This window comes from Phycodurus eques, chromosome 6, assembly GCF_024500275.1.
Source record: "Phycodurus eques isolate BA_2022a chromosome 6, UOR_Pequ_1.1, whole genome shotgun sequence".
In the NCBI taxonomy this organism is placed as follows: domain Eukaryota; kingdom Metazoa; phylum Chordata; class Actinopteri; order Syngnathiformes; family Syngnathidae; genus Phycodurus; species Phycodurus eques.
Genome location: NC_084530.1, coordinates 23,036,533 through 23,059,144, shown reverse-complemented (window position 1 = coordinate 23,059,144; position 22,612 = coordinate 23,036,533). Strand labels below are relative to the sequence as shown.

General features: G+C 36.6%; 1 protein-coding gene across 2 annotated transcripts; it reads right to left on the bottom strand.

Annotated features, from left to right (window-relative positions):
• Positions 1-4,422: 4,422 nt before the first annotated feature.
• Positions 4,423-20,210, bottom strand: si:dkey-27h10.2 (uncharacterized). Of its 2 annotated transcripts, none has more exons than XM_061679640.1 (10): positions 20,072-20,210; positions 18,298-18,483; positions 17,236-17,334; positions 15,513-15,560; positions 15,320-15,399; positions 14,363-14,459; positions 13,682-13,774; positions 11,727-11,921; positions 8,791-8,896; positions 4,423-4,888 (listed from the first exon to the last, which is right to left on the bottom strand). In XM_061679640.1, the coding sequence occupies exons 1-9, from the start codon at positions 20,103-20,105 to the stop codon at positions 8,841-8,843; spliced, it is 888 nt and encodes a 295-aa protein (XP_061535624.1). In that variant the 5' UTR covers positions 20,106-20,210; the 3' UTR covers positions 4,423-4,888; positions 8,791-8,840. The 2 variants fall into 2 exon arrangements, with proteins under 2 accessions (XP_061535624.1, XP_061535625.1); XM_061679641.1 differs by having other exon boundaries at positions 8,791-8,893.
• Between the last annotated feature and the right edge of the window lie 2,402 nt (positions 20,211-22,612).

The window sequence follows — 22,612 nt, the reverse complement described above, 5'->3', positions numbered from 1 at the left end:
AAGTCATCATGTTGAATCATGTGACTACATTAAAAATGTGACAGAATAATTTAAATGAAAAAAATAATCTATTTTCATATTCAATTAGACAGCCAGAGGCATGCATATCAGTTTTGGATATTATTGCAATATTTGTTTTTCAAAACAGTCACCATACAGAAATTAGACAAAAATACGATACCTTTCTATGAAATGCAGCAACATCAAAATCAAATAAATAAAGCCCATACATAAGCAATAAAGTGTTTAATCATGTAAGTACACTCTATTTGTGACAAAATAATAGCAACAATTGCAAATTTAACGTCCAGGGTTGTGCTCACAAAATTGGGAAAAAATGTCATTATTTTGACCTATTACATACAGCAATTATAAAACAATCGGTTATGATACATATCTCTGAAATGCACCCCCATGAACATCCGGATAGAGGAGGTGTACCCCCTCTCCCCTGCACACAACGTTGACAAAAATGTGCATCAATAGTCACCATTTTTATCCATGCAAGTGCAATAAGAACAACAAAATAAAATTTCAATAATGAAACACTCACATGCAACTTAAACTGATTGCCCAGTTCCTTCACAATTGGTTAATGCCACCCGCGAAGACAGTTTTCCTCACCCTTGGTGGGGGAGTATAGTAGGGTCATGTCATTGGGACATCCCGGCACCAGAGTGTCTGCTGGTTGTGCCTTACAAAGGTGGTAATAATTGGGCATGAGCTGGCAGGACAGGTGGGCAGGCACCCCGAGAAAACCAAACAAATGGTCCTAATGTTGCAAAAACATGCTAAAGTCTCATAGTAAATTATTGGCAAGCAAAACACACAGATTAGCCTTAGCTTCTGCTTGTCTGTTGAGTTCATATGTGTGAATTCAATATGGTGCATAAGGTCATGTTCAGATAAAAATACCAGGTCACCTTGTACGGACAAACTTTGAGGTTGTGATGTGCTTGAGAGTTTCACGCTGTTCTTTGACGTTCAGCAGTGTTTATTATAGGACACATTTAAGTTTACAGTGCAAATTGAGCTAAATGTTATGAACATGAAATAAATATGTAAAAAAACGCGTAATAAGCCCGCTACTGGGGCAATGCTGTTGCAAAGGAGGCCTAAATCATGGGGCAAATAGCTGACATGCCGCACGCATTCTGTATCGCGCTTTTCTAAAATAAATCTCTCGGCCTCCTCACTTGACCGGATGGAAATAAAAGCCTGGTAGGGTGGGGGTGTAACTATAGAAACAAACACACCAAGCGTTTTATTTATACTCGCTCACTCCAAGATTTCACTTACATTCACATCGTGGTGACAGAGGTGTATTATAGGAAAATCAAAGTTAATTTTGCACCATTCAAAAGATCCATGTAATATGTCGTGCATTTTAAGCATGCTGACCAATTATAATTGTTTAAATTATAGGAAAATTCAGGGGATTTTTCTAGAATTAAAACAGACATTTTTTTATTAATTGAAATGTTTTTTTTTTTACTTTTTATTTTGTTTCTTAAAGTAATTTGCAGCTATAGTCCAGATAAAAAAATAACTTTAAAGGAAAAAATAAAGCATTCTTACCAAACATCCATCCATCCATCCATCCATTTTCTGAGCCGCTTCTCCTCACTCGGGTCGCGGGCGTGCTGGAGCCTGTTCTTACCAAACATAATTTTCAAAATTATAAAAATATAGTTTTTCTACATATTTCTTCAATTTGTAATCTAATCTTTATCTTACTTTTTTCTAAACAAAACATTGATTCTTCTGACACTTTCTTGTCATTTGCAGCTATAAGTATTCCATATAAAAATTTAATTTAATTAAAAATAACTAAAACATTCCAACTAACTATATTATTTTAGATTCTAAAAATAATTTATTAGAATAAGTTACATTTGTTTTATTTTATGTGTCAGTGCTATCTATATTCCAAATAAAATTTCACTTTAACAACAAAAGAATAAACCCTTCTTACCAACTGTAGCTTTTTTTTAAATGATAAAAATAGAATATATTTTTTTTTAGGCGCAGTTTATTTTATTATTATTTTTTTTTTATTAATTCAAAACATTTCTTAACAAAACATCAAGTATTCTGCCATTTTCGTGTGTCATGTCCAGTTATAGTCGAGACAAAAATTCACTTTAATTAAAAGAATGTGGACATTTAGGTCTTAAATGTCGACAATATGATGACACACTGTGTTTTATAAGTATGGGACCCTAGAGGAGCCTAATAAAAAAATTGGGAAATGAAAGATTTTGGGAAATCTTTCTTTAAGCTATGAGATAAACAATAATAAAAAAATATATAAAATAATCACTATATAAAAACATATAAAATACATAAAATGAAAAGACCAAAAAGAAGTTTTGCCCGTCATTTTCGGCATTCTGAGCACGACCGCTCGTCTTATCTCCATCAAGTATCTCGGACGAGACGCTCGGGTCCAGCTGTGCAGATGTGTATAGTGGTGGGTAAAAGGTGCGTGGCGAATATGTCGTTGGCGTGGGAATATTGTAAATCACAGTGGTTTGGGCCGTGTTATTCTGTCAGTGGACGTGTTAGCCATTATAGGAACTTCACGATATCTGAAACGTATCCCCGTCAACATCCCGACAGAGTTGGTGAACAGACAAACCTAGCCCTCCATATAGTCAGTTAAGTCATCATGTTTAGTAATGAAAACACTACAAAATAATTTAAGATATTATGACGATATTTTAGCAATGACAATATCACGATACAGTGTTTAATGTGAAAATCTGATACAATACTTATTATGTAAATGAAACGCACCCCGGTTAACATCGTGACAGTTGTCTCCTCCACATACAGAAATCTAAGCCTGTATACAGCAAATGAAGTTTTGAATCATGCAAATACGGTGTAAACAGGACAAAATATTAACAACATTTGCAAAAATATGCAAATATTGAATATTACAATGTTTTTCCGCACATCAATCAATTAGTCACACTACAGTGATTATCTGAAAATCAGATATGATACATTACGACTATAAAGCGCGCTCCTGTCAACATCCTGCAGAGTTGGCACACCCCCTCTCCCCCACGTTATTATTATACCAGACCACCACAAAACATTTTAATCTCACACGCCCTAGAGGCAGTTTGAGCACCCCCTGGGTTATGTTCACCCCAGACACACCTTGAAAAAAGAAAAATTGCAATAGTGCACTGTTATGTGTAAATAAACATGCAGAGATTGTTCGCCCTCGATGAACTACTGAAAAGATAGCTTTACTGTGAGTGCTCGCATGCTAAACATCCGTCCTGTCGATACACATGGCGTATAAATAGCGATGGCGACTGAGACCGGAGATGTTTGAATGCGGAGGAAGAAGAGTTTTGGGTTCCACTTCGAATGCGGGCCTGCCATGACTGCGGTCGACTACTTCCGTCTCGAGCGCACCTCCAAATTTTCACCTGCTCGACGGCCACTTCAAGCATCCCGCGGGCGGATTGATATAGACCCTGGCCCATGGAAACAGGCTCCTTTTAACCATTGGACCGCAACCAAATGCTGGGAAACGTAACACTGTGAACGGGAAAGATGATACAAAATCCCGCAGAAAAGTGCGCTGAGCACCTCCGGATTTTTCACCATCTGAATACCTGAACTAATACATTGGCTAAATTTTTTTAGCAACATAGGTAACATGCTAACTCACTGGGAAACACCATATTGCAATTGTTTTGACACAACAACACATTGATATGATGACTTGATTACTCTCCTAAAAACAACCACGCTGTCAGTTAATAGCTTAGCTAGTACATTGTGTAGAGCTAAACAAATGTTAACATCGCTAACACGCTAGCCAACTTGGAAACACATTACTACAAATACTACAGGTACAACACATTCAAATTGAAATTTTGATGATTTTTACCACAAAAAAAACCCACTTGGTACAAATACATTTTCTGGTACATTGGCTAATCAAAGGTTAGCAACACATCTTATGTGCTAATTCAACTCAGAAACACCTTACAGTGAATGTTAAGGTACAACAGCACATCGAAATTGAAATGCTGATTTTGTTACGACCGAAAAACACTAACAAAAAAATGCTAGATACTGCTAAGCAAATGTTAGCAACGTAGTATTCCATCCCAATGGGAAACACCTTACAGCAAATGAACAAAGTCCAATAAAGATAATGTAGCTCAAATTTGAATTCCATTGTTTTTCAGCTAAGCAACAAAACAAAACAAAAAAAACCCTTGAGATACACGCTTTCCATTGGACAGCAATATGCAAAATCCCAAAAGCATGTATCCCCAATACCCAATACTTTCCCCCCCCCCCCCCCAACCAAAACACCAGAAAAGCATTTTTGTTGTTTTTTTGGATTAGAACAAAAATGTTTGAGTTTCATGTTTTTTATTGGACAGCGACAAATACTGTACAGCATTATAACTTAACTAAACTCAACTTTATTTATAAAGCACTGCAAATACAAATACAGATGAAAACAAAGTGCTGTACACAGATAAGAACCAAACTTTAGGAAATAAAACCAATTCCAGATAAACAATTAAAACCAAAACATTATAACAATAATGACAATAAGCAAACAAAATTAATATTGTATAACCTCCCTTTTGGAATATCTGACAGAAAGTCAGCAAAATAATATTATACAAAAAAAAATGCATTTTTAATCGTTTTTTTTTACATGTTACAATGTCATGTGTTACTATTACTACACTGTTTCATACATTTATGAAAAAGCGTAAAACGGACACTGATGTTAAGTGAGTCATTAATAACACTTTCAAATATTTAACTTTTTAGCTACCTTGGATTAATTATTACCACAAATACATTTCTTCGTTTCTGAAGTCATTTGTCTCTTAATCTGGAAAAAGAAAGAAAGAAATAGTGAGTGAGTGAACAATGAAAGCAATGCAGCCATGTATCCTGTCCCACAGCCGTCACCTGCTTTTAGCCCACTTGGAACTTCTGCTTTGTCCAAGTTTATGTGGCCTCTGCCGTGAACTTTGACCTCCACGTAGAAACAGCTGTTTGAGCAAGAGGCTATCTGACATAATCCTACCACACCGCCACTGATGAGATTTACGTGTATTAGCGAGAAGGGCCTTTAAATCGGAAGATTCCCTTGATAGGCGTTGGTTCAGGATTTGTCCCAATTTAAGTTGCCTTTATTAATATGTTGTTATTAGGGATTCAAACAAGAGCAAGTCAATCGCATACATGTTTCAGTTGTTTAAATTAATATATAGTCCTAACACTAAAGTCCTGCATTTAAAAATTGTATTTTCAAAAATATTTGAAAAAACTCTTAAGGCTTTTTACTTACGTTAGGCTTCACCTACCGAGTAGCTACTGTGACTTGCTAACACGACATTGAACTACTTTACCTGTGTAGCTAAAGTTGCTAACGGAACTTGTTTACACAACATTAGCTTATCCATCGATTACCTAAAGTTGCTAACTCGACTGTCTAAGGACCTGTACACACATAATGATAATGGGGCTTTTTTGTGATGTTTTTATTTTGTCCCTTCTTGACCAAGGATGACAAATGCCAGACTATGTTATGTCTTATGTGATTTTCCTGTGGTCCGAAGTGTGGTCAAAGTGAATTTGTTCCAATAATAGGGTCCGAAACGGGTTGGGCTGACACTCTTAAATATTAAACGTGTTCAATATTTACGACCATAAGTCTGAATGTGATTTTTTTAATTTTTTTTTTATCTACATGTGTGGGGTCTGTAACAGAGAAACTGTGTGGATCAGGTCTATGTCAACATTAGCCTTCGCACTCCAAGGAGCAAGTATCACCCACAAAGTAGCTAATATTGTTAACATGACTTTTTAACACAACATTATCCTTCACTGACTGAGTAGCTAATTTGCTCACACAGCATTACACTTCACACACCAAAGTAGCTAATGTGACTTGCGATCATAATATAAAGTTGGAGTTTTCCAACTTCGGCGAAGAAGCGAATTTTCACGGGTTCGCCCCACTCGCGCCGCGCCAAACGCATCTTTCGTGTCACCTGGCACGAATTTGCACCTATTTGTGCATTTGCATTGACTTTGTATGTAATCACATCGCAATAATAGTTAATATTGCATCCAGTGTGAACACACCATAAGACTAGACACCAGCATGTCTACCTAGCATAGCTACGGCAACTTGCTAACAGTACACATCACTTCATCCACCCATCTATTTTCTATGCTGTTTATCCTGTTCAGGGTCACGAGGAGCTGGAGCCTATCCCAGTTGACTTCGGGCGAACGGCGGAATACATTGCGGACTGGTCGCCAGTCAGTCGCAGGGCACACAGAGGGACAGACAACCATTCACTCTCACATGCACACCGTCACCGTGGGAACGGAACCTACGCTGCCTGAATCGAAGTCAGGAGAATGTACCAGTGATGAGAAGATTACTTTGGAAATACAGTTACAATTACAAGTTACCCTGTTGAAAATCTAATAGTAGTGGAACTATTTCGATTACTTTGCGAAAGTAATCCATTTTGATTACTTTTGTTAATTTTGAATGAACATAACCCCCAGATGAGTTCTTTAAAAAAGTCGATGAAAACCATAGATCCTTATTTAGGAGATAACCACATATTTGTGCTTTACACAAATATATATGTAAAATATGTCACGTTTGAGACTACAGTAGAATCGCATATTTTAGCATTTTAGCAAATGCTAAGTCAACAATCTAGCGATTTGTCTTCGGAGAAATTACATAATACATTCCGAAATCGTCATTATGAGTCCGTGAGGGAACATGTCGAATCATTTGTGGAATAAGCAAAAAAAGTGACCTCCTCACTTTTTCCCACCTGGTTTTGGAAGCCGGACAAAAAAAAAAGAAAAGAGAGGCAAAGTTGAAAGGCCATACGTCATCGGGGCGCTGTCGAGTAATGCTTGTTCGCTGACAAGTCATAAACTACAGCAGCATAATTAGGCAAGCAGGGAAGCGCAGCATGTTATTTTCCCGTCAGCATCGCCAGGCTTTCATGTTTGACGGCTCGTCCAAGGCTGGACTCCCACAGACAAAATGGTTTCTTTTGTGGATGGGCTTTACTTGGAGAGGGTGGTTCTTTTTTGTTGGTGTGCAGACAGGACAAGGATCTCTGTTTTTACTGCTCACTCGATAGCAAACAAATGTTATTGTAGCGTATAAAACAGTAACAGACTAGCGACTAATGATGTAGCACAGCTGGGAAGGACAGTTGGGAAGCGCCCTCCCCTCGAGAGGGAACAGCTGGTCGTTCTCTCCCCTTTCCCACCGCAAACTGTTAAATTGTAGGGAAAAAAAACACAAAAACACATTAAACAAAACTGGGCAATCGTTAAAAGAGAAGGTAGCTATTCACGTCACACCTGTGACTTTTTGGGTGCTGCAGTAGCAGGTTCTATGTCCTGTCAACTCCTTTTTCAACAGCGGTATTCAAAGTTGGCGACGTTTGCGAGAGGGGAAGTTACGCCTATGCCAGTCACATTAGATAATTTAGCGCCACGCCTCACAGTTTTGAGGACCTGGGTTAGAATCCGGCCTTGCCTGTGTGGAGTTTGCATGTTCTCCCTGTGCCTGCGTGGGTTTTCTCTGTGTACTCCGGTTTCCTCCCACATCCTCCCACGTGAATTTAAAGCTCTAAACTGCCCGTAGGTGTGAATGTGAGTGCGAATGGTTGTTTGTTTATATGTGCCCCGTGATTGGATGGCGACCAGTTGAGGGTGTACCCCGCCGCTCGTCCAGAGTCAGCTGGGACAGGCTCCAGCACAGTTGCGACCCTAGTGAGGATAAGCGGTACATAAAATGGATGTATCGATAATTTACATGAAACCAGCATTATCAGAGAGATCTTTTAAAGGATATTCCCAAAATATAATTTTCCTGTGACAAATAATAAGAAAGATGACTCTTTAAAATCTTTGAAAATGTACTCATTTCTGGCCAGCGTCATACTACAAAGACAATGGGGGTCGAGATTTTAGGTGTGACCTTTTTTTTTTTTTTTTTTTTGTGAAATCCGAGTTTCAAACTTACATAAGTTTGGTAGAAAGTTATGTAAGTAAAAATACCAAACGTTTTTTTAAAAAGTTTGGTATCATTGGAAAGCTTGCTAAACACAGAAACAGACAGCATTCATTAATGATGAACTGAAGTCGTTAGAGAAAGCCAAGGGCCCATATTAACATACAATTTACAACATAATAGTCAAGAACCAAACAGAGTTTGCAGATGGCAGTCTTTTGAGGTGTGGTTTAATTTGGCACTCAAATATGCATAGAAAAAAAAAAAAAAAAAAAGCAAGTCACCTCACCATTACAATTACCGGTTGTTATGGTGTGTTAGCAAGTAAGCAGCTATCCAGATAGTGATGGTGAAAAGTAGAATTAGGATTAGGGTTAAGAGTTTATGGTTAGGGTAGGGTTGGCTCTTGTTGGAGAATTTGGGTTCGCCAACATCAGGCTTCTAATTGACTTAAAACAGGAATACAGTTATGATTTATAGCACCACCTGTTGCTTTGACAGCCTGTAAATGCATTCAAACTTTGCGTATAGCCAATAAAAAGCCAATATAAAGGTATTGCTGAAAGATTGATTGGTTTGGTTTATTTCTGCATCTGATATGTCATTTGTGGACGTTTGGGGCCACACTCGGGTCCAGTGGTTTTAAGTTGACTCTGGATTTCTGCACACCAATCTCCTGTTACTACTTGCTGAGCTGGCCAGACGTCAGCTGCGGTGTGGCATACCGTGTTTTATGAAGATCAGCACAGCGACTGGGGGTGGGTGGGGTAATTTCTCACACCTGGCCGTCGAGTGAAATCTCCCAAAAGATGGCAGGCGATTTGAAATCTGCTTCAATGACAAACAAACACAAGGTTAACCAGTGTGACAATTGGGGTGCTTACAGTACATCCTACCGACAGTTCAATTGGCCAGCGACGAAAGTAACTGACTGACGGACTGACTAACAAAGGGGCGAGTTCACAAAAAAAACTTAACAAACGAACTAATAAAAAACAACTAACAAACAAAGTTGCTTGCTCATCCCATCAATACCTCACTTACCATGAACCAACTCTAAAATATATAATGTCTAAAGTAAGACAATATATTGTAATGTGAGGTAAAGCTAGCCAGCAGGGTTCGCCAGTAATCGTGGAATTATTGTGAATTTTGGGTCATAAGCGATTTGAAATAAAGAGAAATATTCCAAATAAGTCATACACAACAACGTTGTCGTGAATTACTGTCCATTTTGCTATTCTATTATGATATTTCTTTGACTTTTTTTCATAATTGTCATTACAACACGTTAACACATGTAAATTGCGTTTGTGTAGGAATTTGGACACCTCAAAACAACTTTATTCATGTAATTTTATTTCTCTTACTATTCAGACTTTTTTTTTCTTGTATTTCTTTTCTTGATTCTCATGACATAGATTTTCTCTTAATGTAACCTTTTTTTAGGTGGGGCCCTTCAGAAAAGGTACTCTGATTTTGGAAAATTACGCTCCTTCCCATCTTATAAACTGACCTCATTGTCATAATAGTTCATCATTATTCTTCTAATAATTAAGTCGTAATGTTACATACTATTACAATATGTAATACAGTGTTCCCTCCCTACAGTGAAAATGCGTAAGTAATTGACGCCCCTCCAAAAGGTTTATAATTGCCTACAGGTGGTGGCAAAGCAATACATTAAGCTCCTCAACTAACTTCAACATAGTTTCTTGGCACCAAGATGCCTCAAGATGGCACCAAAGCAATACTTTTATATGAGCAAAAAAACAACAGATTAAAAACAACAGGTTAAAAAAATAAATCTGTGACTTGGTGAATCTGTGAGTAGCGAATCATTAATATGCGAGGGAACCTTACATAATTTTAAAATAAAGCTGCTAAACAGTGCTATGTACTGTATTTCATGAACTTGAAAAATGCCTTCAAGTTTACTCAACAACATTGTCTTATGTGGAAAATATTGCAACATTGACCCAAAAATGAGTGATGAAACTTGATAAGTTGCTAAAGAGGAACTATGGTGAATAACATTATAACGTCATGTTGCTGCATGGTGACCAATTGCAGTGCTGGAAAGTAACAAATTACAAATACTTTGTTACAGTAACAACAAATAAGTATAGTACAAGTACAGTAACAAGTACAAATACTTTGCTACTGTACTTAAGTAGATTTTTTTAGGTCATACTGTCATTGTTTTCAGTTGTCATCATTAGCTAATTCATCTTTTTTTTTCAGTCAGTTCACAACGTTAGCAAAGCCATGGGAACATGTTGTTTTCATGGCATGAAAACTTTTTTTATTCAAATCACGAGCACTACGAAATTATTTTGTGTGCAAGTTTGTTTGTTTTTTCTCGTTGTGCCAAGCTATCGAAAAAAAGGGTACCATATCTAATTGACAGGGGAAATACGTTTGGGCCTGCCAGATTGGACCGACATCTTCCCCCACCATTGCAGCCAACTCACCACCAGGTGATGATCAGTTGACAGCTCCGCGCCTCTCTTCACCCGAGTGTCCAAGACATGCGGCCGCAAGTCCGATGACACGACCGCAAAGTCAATCATCGAACTGCGACCGAGGGTGTCCTGGTGCCAAGTGCCCGTGTGGACACCCTTATGCTTAAACATGGTGTTCGATATGACCAATCCGTGGTGAGCACAGAAGTCCAATAAGAGAACACCACTTGGGTTCTGATCAGGGGGGCCGTTCCTCCCAATTACACACCTCCAGGTCTCACTGTCATTGCCCACGTGAGCATTGAAGTCCCCCAGCAGAACGATGGAGTCCCCAGCGGGAGCGCTCTCCAGCACCCGCTCCAAGTACTCCAAAAAGGGTGTGTACTCTGAACTGCTGTTTGGTGCATAGGCACAAACAACAGCCAGGACCCGTCCCACCACCCGAAGGCGGAGGGAGGCTACCCTCTCGTCCACTGGGGTGAACCCCAACGTACGGGCGCCGAGCCAGCGGGCAATATTTGGCAACTTCAGAGTGGAAGAGAGTCCAACCCCTCTCGAGAGGACTGGTACCAGAGCCCAAGCTGTGTGTGGAGGCGAGCCCGACTATATCTAGTCGGAACCTCTCGACCTCCTTCCCTGCCAGAGAGGTGACGTTCCACGTGCCTAGAGCCAGCTTCTGTAGCCGGGGATCGGATCGCCAAGGTCCCTGCCTTCGGTCACTGCCCAGCTCACAATGCACCCGACCCCTAAGGCCCCTCCCGCAGGTGGTGGGCCCATGGGAAGGGGGACCCACGTTACCCTTTCGGGATGTGCCCGGCCGGGCTCCATGGGTGCAGGTCCGGCCACCAGGCGCTCGCCTTCGAGCCCCACCTCCACGCCTGGCTCCAGAGGGGGGCCCCAGTGACCCACGTCTGGACAAGGGAAAACGCGATCCAATAATAATTATTTTTCTCATCATCGGGGTCTTTGGAGCCGTGCTTTGTCTGGTCCCCCACCTTGGACCTGCTTGGCATGGGTGATCCTGCCAGGGGCATAAAGCCCCAGACAACTTAGCTCGTAGGATCATTGGGACACACAAAGCACTCCACCACGATAAGGTGACGGCTCAAGGAGGGGGTGGAACAAATTAATGGCCTTTCAATTCATTTCGGTGGTGAAAGTTGATTTGCGATTGAAGCGATTTGACAGTTTCTCACCATTTGATTTGACAGTTCCATTAGTATCAGACATGCGACCTTTCCTCTCCACCACGTCGGCATTGTTGCTATTGTTCTCGTTCTTCGGACTCCCGTGGGAGATTTGTTGGTCTGGTTCGTCGGATTTCACTGGCTCGGCGTCTTCGGCTTTGTTCTGCAGATCGTCTGCAGGTGGAGATGCAGACTCAGCTTCAGCTGTGAGGGGACAATAAACACAAATTGCTCTCTCATTGCTTCCCGTGCACCTGGAGAATGGAGGGTTGAGCAGGAAAGAAAATCTAACTTCTGCATTTTTGTGCTGCCATTCTTGAATAAAGTACCTGAAAGCATTACTTCAGCAAAAGTACAAATATCTAAAAAAAAAAAAAATAGTGTTTAAAATTGTCTTTTACAATGTCACCTGGTTAAAAGTGTCAAAAAGTATCTTACATTTGCTGTACTTCATTATCAAAAATCAGGAAAAGCTTACTAGAACATTTGAACTTTATTTGGGTTTAATCAGAGGCAGTTTAAATCGTGGCAGTTGTGTGCTGATTGCCATTAATATGAGTTGGAATGTGATTGGTTAATTCTGAAGACAGTGACATTCCACTTATAAGAGGGTGTGCACACTTGTGCAACCATATCATCTCCGTTGTTTATGTTTACTTCACACCTCAAAAATATTTCATTTTTCTCAATGAAGTAGTACATGTCATAGGTCAATTAATGTTGAAAAACATTTAGAAATGATTTATCATAAAAAAACTATGATTTGAACAGGGGTGTGTAGACTTTTTGTATCAACTGTAGGTATTGGAAGTCAAAATATTATTAGTAGTAGTTTATTAGTAGTTTTATTTATTTGTATTTTTTTCCAATTAATTTAGTTTACTTCAAAATTGCGTGTCTTGATGTGTATAGGTCATGTCAAAAAACAATTTCGGATTTTATTATGTAGTCACGGAGCTTGTGAGGGGAAACGTACTGGTGTAAAAGAATGCATTTTATTTAGGAAACGTAGTCGGGTAATCGTGAAAGTTGCCAGAAATATAAATAACGCAGTCAAGTACAGATGCGTGTAGTGTGTGAAAATTCTTCATGAGTACAGTCATGAAGTATTTGTACTCCGTTACATTCCAAGGCTGTATGCCGCTAATGGGTGGTCTAATTACTGAACAGCTCAGACATGCTGCAGCTGTTGGATGTGTGGGTAAGTAAAGCGGACATGTCATTATGAGACCGGGGGGCTGGGAGTGGGGGCGTTAAATGCAGGGAAAGCCGAGATTAGGGCCACTGTCATTTCGAGGTAACGGATTATTCCAATAAATTATTACATTTCAGAGTTTCTGAACAATTTTGTGGAGGAAGGTGATATGCAAGCTTGATATTGTGAGGCTGATGTTATATTTTTGTAGTCAAAGTACATTTATTGTTTGTCAAAGTATGTGGTTTACGGTAATGCTTATGATATTACGGCTAATTGTGAGAATAAAGTTGAAATACAAATTCATAATTAGTAATATTATGCAACTAAAGTCAAAATGCCAAAAATGCCACTTCCTAACTTTATATATATAAAATTTCACTTTATCAAAAGCACAATATCAAACCTTTGTTTTTACGTTTGCCAACGTTTTGTCGATCACAGTTTTTTCCAATATGTTTTTTCATCAAAGTTTTGTTTCGTTAAAAGTTCACTTCATGATGAAGGTAACGGAACAAATTGATTTACAGTAAAGCTTTTTAGTTTGAGAAAGCAATTTTTATTCATCCTCAATCAATATTTTGTTCACTCGGTCCGCCTCATGGTTTCATGACTTGTTTCCCGTGAGAGGAGGGACTGTTCCTTCTCTTTCTCTTTCAACTTTATTATTTATAGAGCTGTTTTTACAGTAAAGTGCACTTCCGTTTTTTTATTGGGTGTCAGTCTTAAGAAAGAGGATGTTAATTCATCACAAAAGTCGTTCTCTTACCTTTTGGCTCATCTTCCTCCACAGATTTTGCTGCTGCTTCTTCTTTTTCTTCTTCTTTTGATCGCTTCTCTCCACTTTCAAACGTCTGCAAACCTGGATGGTTAACGTATTATTGTGATAGCAATTTGTAAATATATCGTTTATATATAGTAGATATTAAAAGTCTACACACCCCTGTTCAAATGCCAAGTTTTTGTGGTATAAAAAAAAAGAGAGATTTTAAAACGTCCTCCACTACTAATGTGACCAACTCCAATTTGGGGAATAAATATATATGTATATATATATATATACATATATACATATATATTTTAGAAAGGGTAACAGGTAGGATAGAACAGCTGAACTTTATTTTGGGTTAGTCACACTTTAAATGTCAGCAGGTGTATGCTTACTCGCATTTAACATGCGTTTGAATGTGATTGGTTAATTCAGAACACAGCTGCATGCCTAGTTGTAAAAGGTGTGCACACTTGTGTGATCACATTATCTCAGTTTGTTTGATTTGACTTTTTCTTAGAATGAGTTGTACAGGCTGTGGGTCACATTAATGGTGGAAAACTTTTGGAAATGGTTTATCTTGGTCTAATTTTTTTTTTTTGTCATCACCAAAACCTTGCATTTAAGCAGGGGTGTGTAGACTTTTTATATCCACAGTATGTAGTGAGCGTGTACACCCACCGTTGTGTGGCGCGCCATCATTGGCTAACACGGGTTCCCCGGTGCTCAGAGGGATGTTGGCTTCATCAGCCCTCGTGGAGAAGTCGACAGCGTAGCGCTAGAACACAGCAAAAGTCTTGGAAGATTATGTTATGTACAATTGTGTGAAAATTAGATTTTCTTTATTGAAGTGACTTTTTTTTTTTTTTTTTTTTTTAAAGGGACTTTATTCCTGTAAGATTATGATTTATTTTCTGAAGAAAAATGTACTCTTTCTTTTACAGTTATTTTATCCTTAAAAATACAACTTTATACTTGTATTACTAGGATTTATTTACTAGAAAAAAAAATGACTTGAATGTAATTAGATTACAAGGCTTTCCAAAAAAGAAAATACAACTTAATCTCATATTATCCTGATTTATTTTCTCCAAAAATAAGGCTTTATTAATGTGATGCAACCTTTCCCTCCTCAAAAAATATTAAATTCTTGTTGTCGAATTATATTTTTTTCTTAAAAAAATACAACATTGTTCTGGTAATATTACATCTTTTCTATGAGTTATACTTGTAATATTATTAATTTTTTTTCGCAAAGAAAATACTTTATTGTCATAACATTTGAAAATTAAATACAATTAACTGCATTACACTTACAGAATACAGCGCTTTTTCAAGGAGCTCAAAGTGCAAAATTCTGACGTTTTTTCTAAATAAATAACTGTTGTCATAAAATTACAACCTGTTCTAAAAACAACAACAACAACTTTGTTCTCATAAGATTGACTTTCAATAAATAAATACAAGCATAAATACATTAAAAAAAAGCTTAATTTTTATAATGTGTTTTTTTCCAACATTTTTCTCCACTTAGTTTTTTTGGTATGATTTATCTTGGTCTCATTTTTTTTAATATCACAAAAACCTGGCATTTGTGTCGACTTTTTATATCCACTGTCGCCTCTTGTAGCTACTAACCCTTCCTCGCCTCTTCGAGATGTAGCAAGCGATACCAAATCCGATGGCTACCACGATGATCAAAACGAGGATGATGATGGCTTGGAGGGACAGATAAGGTTTTTTAAATAAATAACATTTAGGGCAAGACTCATAAATGACGTCATATTAAATAAAAAAAAAAATATGCAAGAGAAAACTAAAGGCCGCTCACCAGTGCTCTCGTAGCGCTTCGTAGTGTAAGGCTTTGCTGTGGTGGTATCTGTTCCAAAAAGATACCGGAAATGTATATAATATAACTTTTTCTTGTACGATTACAACTTTTTTTTACATAATTATTGTAAAATGATGTAAAAGTATGTTTTTCTCACAAAAGTTGAAGAGTATCTCCATCTAAAAAAAAGTTGACTTTATTCTTGTATGATTCTGAATTTTCTTTTTCTTAAAAAAATATGATGTAAGTCTTGAAGAACAAAAAATACGACTTCATCACCTTCAACTTTTTTACTTGAAAAACTGCAACATTTTTCTTTTAAAGTTCGGACTTTTTTTCCTTTCAAAGATATGAATTAATCTTCCTCATATTACAACTTTTTTTCTTGAAAAGAAACACTCCTTTATTCTCCTAAAACTACATTTTCTTTCTAAAAATAAGTACAACTTTATCCTTGTAAGATTCCAACTTTTTTTTTCTTGAAAATTATGTCTGTCGTAAAATTAGGACTGTTATAGGAGGAAAAATTCATTTTTATTCTTGTAATCAAAACTTAGTAATAAAGTGTTTTTCTTGAATGCAGAATATGATTTTATTCTTGTGAGATTCAGACTTTTGGCAAAAAAACAACAATTATTTTCTTTCCTAGTAAAGATCCAACTTTTTTTCCTCAGAAAATATGACATTAGTCTCTTAAGTTTCTGCCCTTTATCTAAAGAAAATAATGACTTGTTTCTTGTACGATTACAACTTATTTTTCTCCAAACATACGATACTATCCTTGTAAAATCGTCTTTAAAGGGAAAAAAAAAAACCTTTATCATTATTGTTTATCTTATTCGAAACAGTCCACTTTTTTAAAATCTATAACAGTTACAGTGTCGGTCTCATAAAATTCCTCATTTTTTCTTGAGAAATTACAACTCGATTCTGATACTGTAATTAATATTTTAATCTCAAATACAATTTAAACCTTAAATACAATTGAGCTTCTTGTAAGATTTTAATTTTAATTTTGTAAGAAGACTATTGGCCTACAAATTCCACTTTGCTTCTAGAAAAAAGCCCTTTTTTTTTTCAGAAAAAAATTACGTTAGTCTCGTCAGTTTCTACCTGTTATCTAAAAAATAAAAAATAAAAAATTATTATTGTCTCAAAAAATACAATATTATCCTTTTAAGATTGTCTTTTTTTTTTTAAGACTACTCTGAACAGTCTGGCTTTTTACTTATGAGGAATTCCGTGTCGGTCTCGGAAAAGTCCTTATTTATTCTTGAGAAACAAAAATTATGAATAAAATAAATATACATAATAAATATAAAATATGAATACTGGTTTAAAATAAGGTTTAGTTCCAATTTAGACACACAGTATGGGCACAATCCAGTGCATCTGCATGTTAGTATAAGTGAATGTTCAAAAAAAAGAAAAAAATCATATATCATGAAATCTGCAATTGGCTGGCGACCAGTTCGGGGTGTACCTCGCCTCTTGCGCAGAGTTAGCTGGGATGGGCTCCCTGGTGAGGATAAGCGGGATGGAATATGGATGGATATTTTATGAAATATTGATAGATTTGACAGTTGTTTGGACTTGGACCACTATTACACTAAAGTCATTCGGTAGCGGCCGGAACATTTTTAAATCAATTTCCCTCAAAATGACAAAACGGAGTTAGCCCACTTTAGTTCCGAGTGACTAATATACGTGGAAAATGCCTTACTTTTGTCCTTCTGATTTTCCTTCATTTTGGTGGAGTAGATGTAGGAAGTGGTCATGGGTGCAGGTGTGGTCTCATAAGATGTGCCTTCAGATTTGTTACCTGAATAAAGAAGATCCCATTAGTTGCGTCAATAAAGTCAAAAGTATAAAGTTGCTGTCATTTGGAGTTCAACCCACATTTTCGGGGAAAACATTTTTAAAAAGCCTCTAAAGTGACGCAAACAAATTTGGTTCAAATGACCTGACCGTCATGCACAAAAATAAATATTGATCTTGCAATATATCGTATCTTTATCACTTGCAATGCAGTATCAAAACAGTGGCGTCAGCTATCGATATTTTCGCCAAACAACTAGCAAATACACCTTTGATGACGCAGCTTTTGTTTGTTTGTTTTCAATACACTGCATATTTTCGTTTAAAAAATATGTCTCTAAAGTTGTACAAATATGTTTGAATCGGTATCGCGCACGATGTCAGGGGTGGGAAAAAATATTGACATCGCGATTCATCCCATTGTTATCCTGTACAATCCTGTATCGATATGCAGGCATCAAATATTGATATCTTGACTGTCATCTTAAAACCCTAATAACTGGAATTCCACACGATATTTTGGAAATAATTAAAACGTTGTATGAAAAATCGCAGTTTGTACACGACGCGAGGCAATATTGCAGCATCATCTCTTACAATACAATACTGATACACTAAGATCAAATATTTATATTGTCGCCTATCTTGAAGAACTGTTTTAGAACTTATTTAGGTATATATTTTTGAACTCGTGTACGATACATTTGATTGAAATCTTCTTTTAAGTACTGTTTTATTGTCCTATATTTAAGCACAGTGTAATATTCGTGTGCATATTGTTACTGGCTTACAATAATATGAAATGACTCTTTAGGGGAGAAAAACATGGAGTCGGTTTTGAAGAACGCTTAGGCCTACTATGCTACTGTCCTTTAAAAATGTTTTTCAGGATGATGAGTCTTTTTTTAGGCGGTACTTTGTGCAAAAGGTTCGAGAGTCACTGCTTTAGATGTTTTGCATACTGTACCTTCCTGAGCCGTCCAGGGCGTGGCGGTACCATTGGTGTTAGCGTAGCTCATGGTGCTACTCATGATGGTGTTGTTGCTGTTTTCGATAGTTTCAGAGTAGAAACCATTGGTGAAGTTTAGTCGGTCCGAGTCTGTCGTAGAGCTTGGAGACGTTTGCGACGCCACAGACGAGACCAAAACCACGCCTGGGGGAAGGCAAACAGTCGAGATTAACGTGGCCTTTTCACACCGTTTTCAGAAATGCAATGTATTGTCTCACTACAAAAAAAATGCAACAATTTAAAACATCAATAAAAAAAATTGCATTTGCATCAGTAAATGTTAATAATAATAATAATAATAGGGATTTTCAAGGCACTCAAAGACACTATAATTGCACAATCAGTCGTTCATTCCAGTTGCACCCTGGTGATGGTAAGCTACTTGTGTAGCCACAACTGCCCTGCAGGGGGCAGTCTCACAAAAGCATGGCTGCCATTCTGCACCTACAGCCCCTCCGACCGCCAGCAAACATCCAACCACATTCATTCATGTGCAATGGATGGAAATTAATGGATGTTTGTCACTTTAAAGTAAATGAGAAAAAAACCCAACATAACTTGAGAAAATACGTTTTTTTAAATCATTAAACGTACAATCATATAAATGTAAAATGTTAATAACTAAGGGGTAAAAAAGAAAAAAATAGCATTTTGATCAACAGATGTAAATGATGTTCGGTATTACTGTAGTTTAATTTAATGATGTTAATCATATTAAAATAAATAAAAAAATGCAAATAAAAAAATAAGAGAATGATTAATATATAGGAAAAAATGGCAATGCAGCCATAAAAGTTCATGGATGCAAACTATGGGTGATATTACTAGTTTTATTTACCAATGTCTGTCACGTCAAAGTAAATGAGACAAAATATTTTGAAATAATAAGAACAATCTAATAAAATAAATGAAATGAAAAATATATAAATATATATAGATAAAGAGAGAAATAAATCATAATATAAAAAATAAGGTGACATAATAATTAAGGAATGAGAAAAAATGCATTTTAATCATTCAGTGGTAAGGGATGTGTACTGTGCATGGTCTTGACTGGACTTTAAAATAATTGAGAAAATTAATTTAAAATGAAAAATATATTTAAAAAATCTATTGACATAAATCGTTTTAAAAATAATAATAATTAAGAATATAAATTGCATTTAGATCAATAAAAGTCAACGAAATGATCAAAAAAGTAATTTAAAAACAACCAAATAAAATAAATAAAATAAAGCAAAATTGCAAAATATATTTTTTAATCAAATAAAAAAATCTTAAAAATATAAATGAGGAAAATAAATAGTCTTTACATCAGTAACTTAATGTATTTAGGCTATGAATACTCATTAAATTTACCTAATGTATGTTTACTCTGATCACATGCCCCTTTAAAACACAGTAAATGAAATAAATTAAGTCAATACAAATGCCCAAGAAAAAAAAAATACACAAATCTCAATAGGAAATGCATTCCATATACATCAATAACCATTCATTAATGTAAACTATGGGTTCTCTTAATAGTCTAACTGACCAATGTTTAATCTTACACTGTTCTTTTAAAATAAATGAATCAAATACAATTGGGGAAATGTGAATATAAATACTCTGCATAAAAATAGAAAACGAGAGAAGAAAAGTATTATTTACATCAATAACCATTTTTCTTTTCTGTCGAACATTCCTAACCTGTCAGAGTCAAGTTGCTTTATAATGCACACAAACTTACCCAGTGTAATGAAGGACGGAGTAAATGCTAGCATGGTGCGCGTGAAAAGAATTCAAGAATACAAATATGAATAATGTGTATTGTTGAGTCTCGAGCTGAAGTTGTGGAACAGATGGAAGTGAAAAAGAGGATGAAGGCAGGCACAGACCGCAGCAGGATGCACTCTGTCTTGCTTAAACTGGTGCAAGCTCGAGGAAACACTTACTGTGCGTTTCCTCACATTCTGATGAGACGTGAGTGACATTTACAAACTTTCAATGCGACTCGCCCATCTCATATGACTTCATTTGACAGACCGAAACAGGCTAAAAGGGTCAATCCGGGACTCCATTTTCATTTGATCACACGAATGGATAATAGGACATAATTTCAGCACTAATAACCTTTTCGGAATGTTTTTTAATTCTACTTTTTTCAATCCATTAGTACTGTTTTTTACTCACTAGATGTCGCTGTAGTTTAGGGTAAGGACAGCTCATTGAAGGTTTACCCAAAAGAGCATAAGAAAAGATTTTATGGAGAAGAAAAATAACCTTAGTATATACTTAACTTTTAGTTTATTTATATTTAGTTTATATTGTTATTATATTCATAATGACATGTCAGCATCATATAGTTTATTATTTTATTTTTTTAATGTTACCATTATTTACCAGGTCTTTTGTTTGAATGTTTACCACAATATTTAAATGAAATTATGATAGCATTTTTTCAAGTTATTTGTATATTTTCATATATATAAAACCAGGTACATCTCTGTGTAATATTTATACATAATAGGCATTCATGTTTTTCAATTGAAAAATGATACAATAAAATAAATTATATATCATATATGAATTTATTTACATTTTTTTATACAATTGGTTGTCTTTGTTTTATTCATTTAAACATTCTATTCTATTCTTTTCATGATTATTTATTTATTTATTTAAGCAAAATTTTATTCATGTATTATGCTAATACATATCAATAGATTTTAGGTACATTTATTTTAAACTAACACATAATTTTTTTTAATTTCATTTTTATTTATTTCAATTGTGTTCTTATTCTTCTATATTAATTATTATTATGTTATTAAAAACATTTAAATAAGCAGGTAACATTTAAAAATAATTAGAACAGTTCATTTTATCTGTGGTTTTAGTTATATTCTTAGATTTGTATTTGTTTTAATTTTAAAATATTCATTTAACTGTTAAATTGATTTAGTTTTTAGTGTCAAGTCAAGTGAGAAAAAAATAAGTGATTGACCAACCAAGTCAGAAAATGTTTGTATTTTTCATATATATATATATATATATATATATATATATATATATACACACACAATTTTTCTCTTTTTGTTGGGAGAAAGAAATCCAGTTTCCCTTTTTATATTCAAGTTACCAAATAGGGTTCCCTTGTGTAATTTTTTGGGGGAAGCGTGCTCACGAAAGTGGGTGCAATGACGCATCCTCATGTGGTACGCTTTATGCAAGTGAGGGTCCGCGCCTTGGAGAAAGACCCTCATCCATGGCCAGCCTCAGGCACCAGCAGCTCGCAGGCTGAGCTGGAGCCCAGTGGATGAGCTAATTGTGGAGAGAAGAGGAGGAGGAGGAGGAGGAGAAGAGTGTTTCTATGTGTGTGAGCGAGTGAGCCGGACCACCCACCCGGCAGATTCAGAGGCACAGGATTCACAGCCCATTCTGTTGACCCGGCTCCGGGCGAGACCCTCCCCGATTGTTTCCGAGCGGGAGGAGGAGGAGCGCTGAACAGTGGGCTGCGTTTCTCCCCTTCGGGCACACAAAAGGCATCTGAATTGTGTCTGTAGTGGAGCACTTGTGGAGTGGCCCTCCTGCCCTCCTGCCCTCCTGCCCTCCTGCCCGCCTGCCTGCCTGCCATGGCGGCCTGAATGAAACATCTGTGGAGAGAAATCCTGGTTTGCCGTTCAGCTGCACTGACAACCTGTTTTCTCTTTCTCCACCACCCTTGTTGATGGTGCTTCTTCTTTTGGCGACGAGAAAAAAAGCCAAAGATAAAGTGCAGACTGAAGTATGCTCCAAACTCTGAAGTTTTTTTGTGGCAAAAAAATGTTGGTCCAATTCAGAATTGGACAACTTCAAGATAGTGGTTAATATCGATACCGATACTGATGCCAAGTGATACAGGCGCCAGCCAGTATGATACAACGCCACACGAACCGTCATCAGGCTGATATTTGTATTTTGACTTGCGAGCGCAAATTTCTCAGCATACTTTACAATAAGCATCAGTTTGCCAAATAGTGCATTTCGTATTTTTTTTTTTTACATGGAAAAAAGAGGCTTCAAGCTATTTAATGCCAGTGCTAGTTTTATTAAAAAGAAGAGGCTGGAATAATTAATGGCATTTCTATGCATTTTAATGGGGAAAGATGATTTCAGATACAGGTGTTATGAGTTACGCACGTGGTCACGGAACAAATTTAGTTTTCTGTCAAACTAAACATAAAATAAAGAGAATTACACATTGTATATTTAAAACAGCCAAACTACATTGCCTTAAGCACGGCCCGCT

Excerpts from the sequence above, each read along its gene's own strand:
- si:dkey-27h10.2 (XM_061679640.1), bottom strand. The coding sequence starts at position 20,105 with ATGCTAGCATTTACTCCGTCCTTCATTACACTGG. Across the intron at positions 13,775-14,362 it reads TGATGGCGCGCCACACAACG|GTTTGCAGACGTTTGAAAGT; the intron begins GTGGGTGTACAC and ends TTAACCATCCAG. Across the intron at positions 8,897-11,726 it reads TGGAACTGTCAAATCAAATG|CAGATTTCAAATCGCCTGCC; the intron begins GTGAGAAACTGT and ends TTGTCATTGAAG.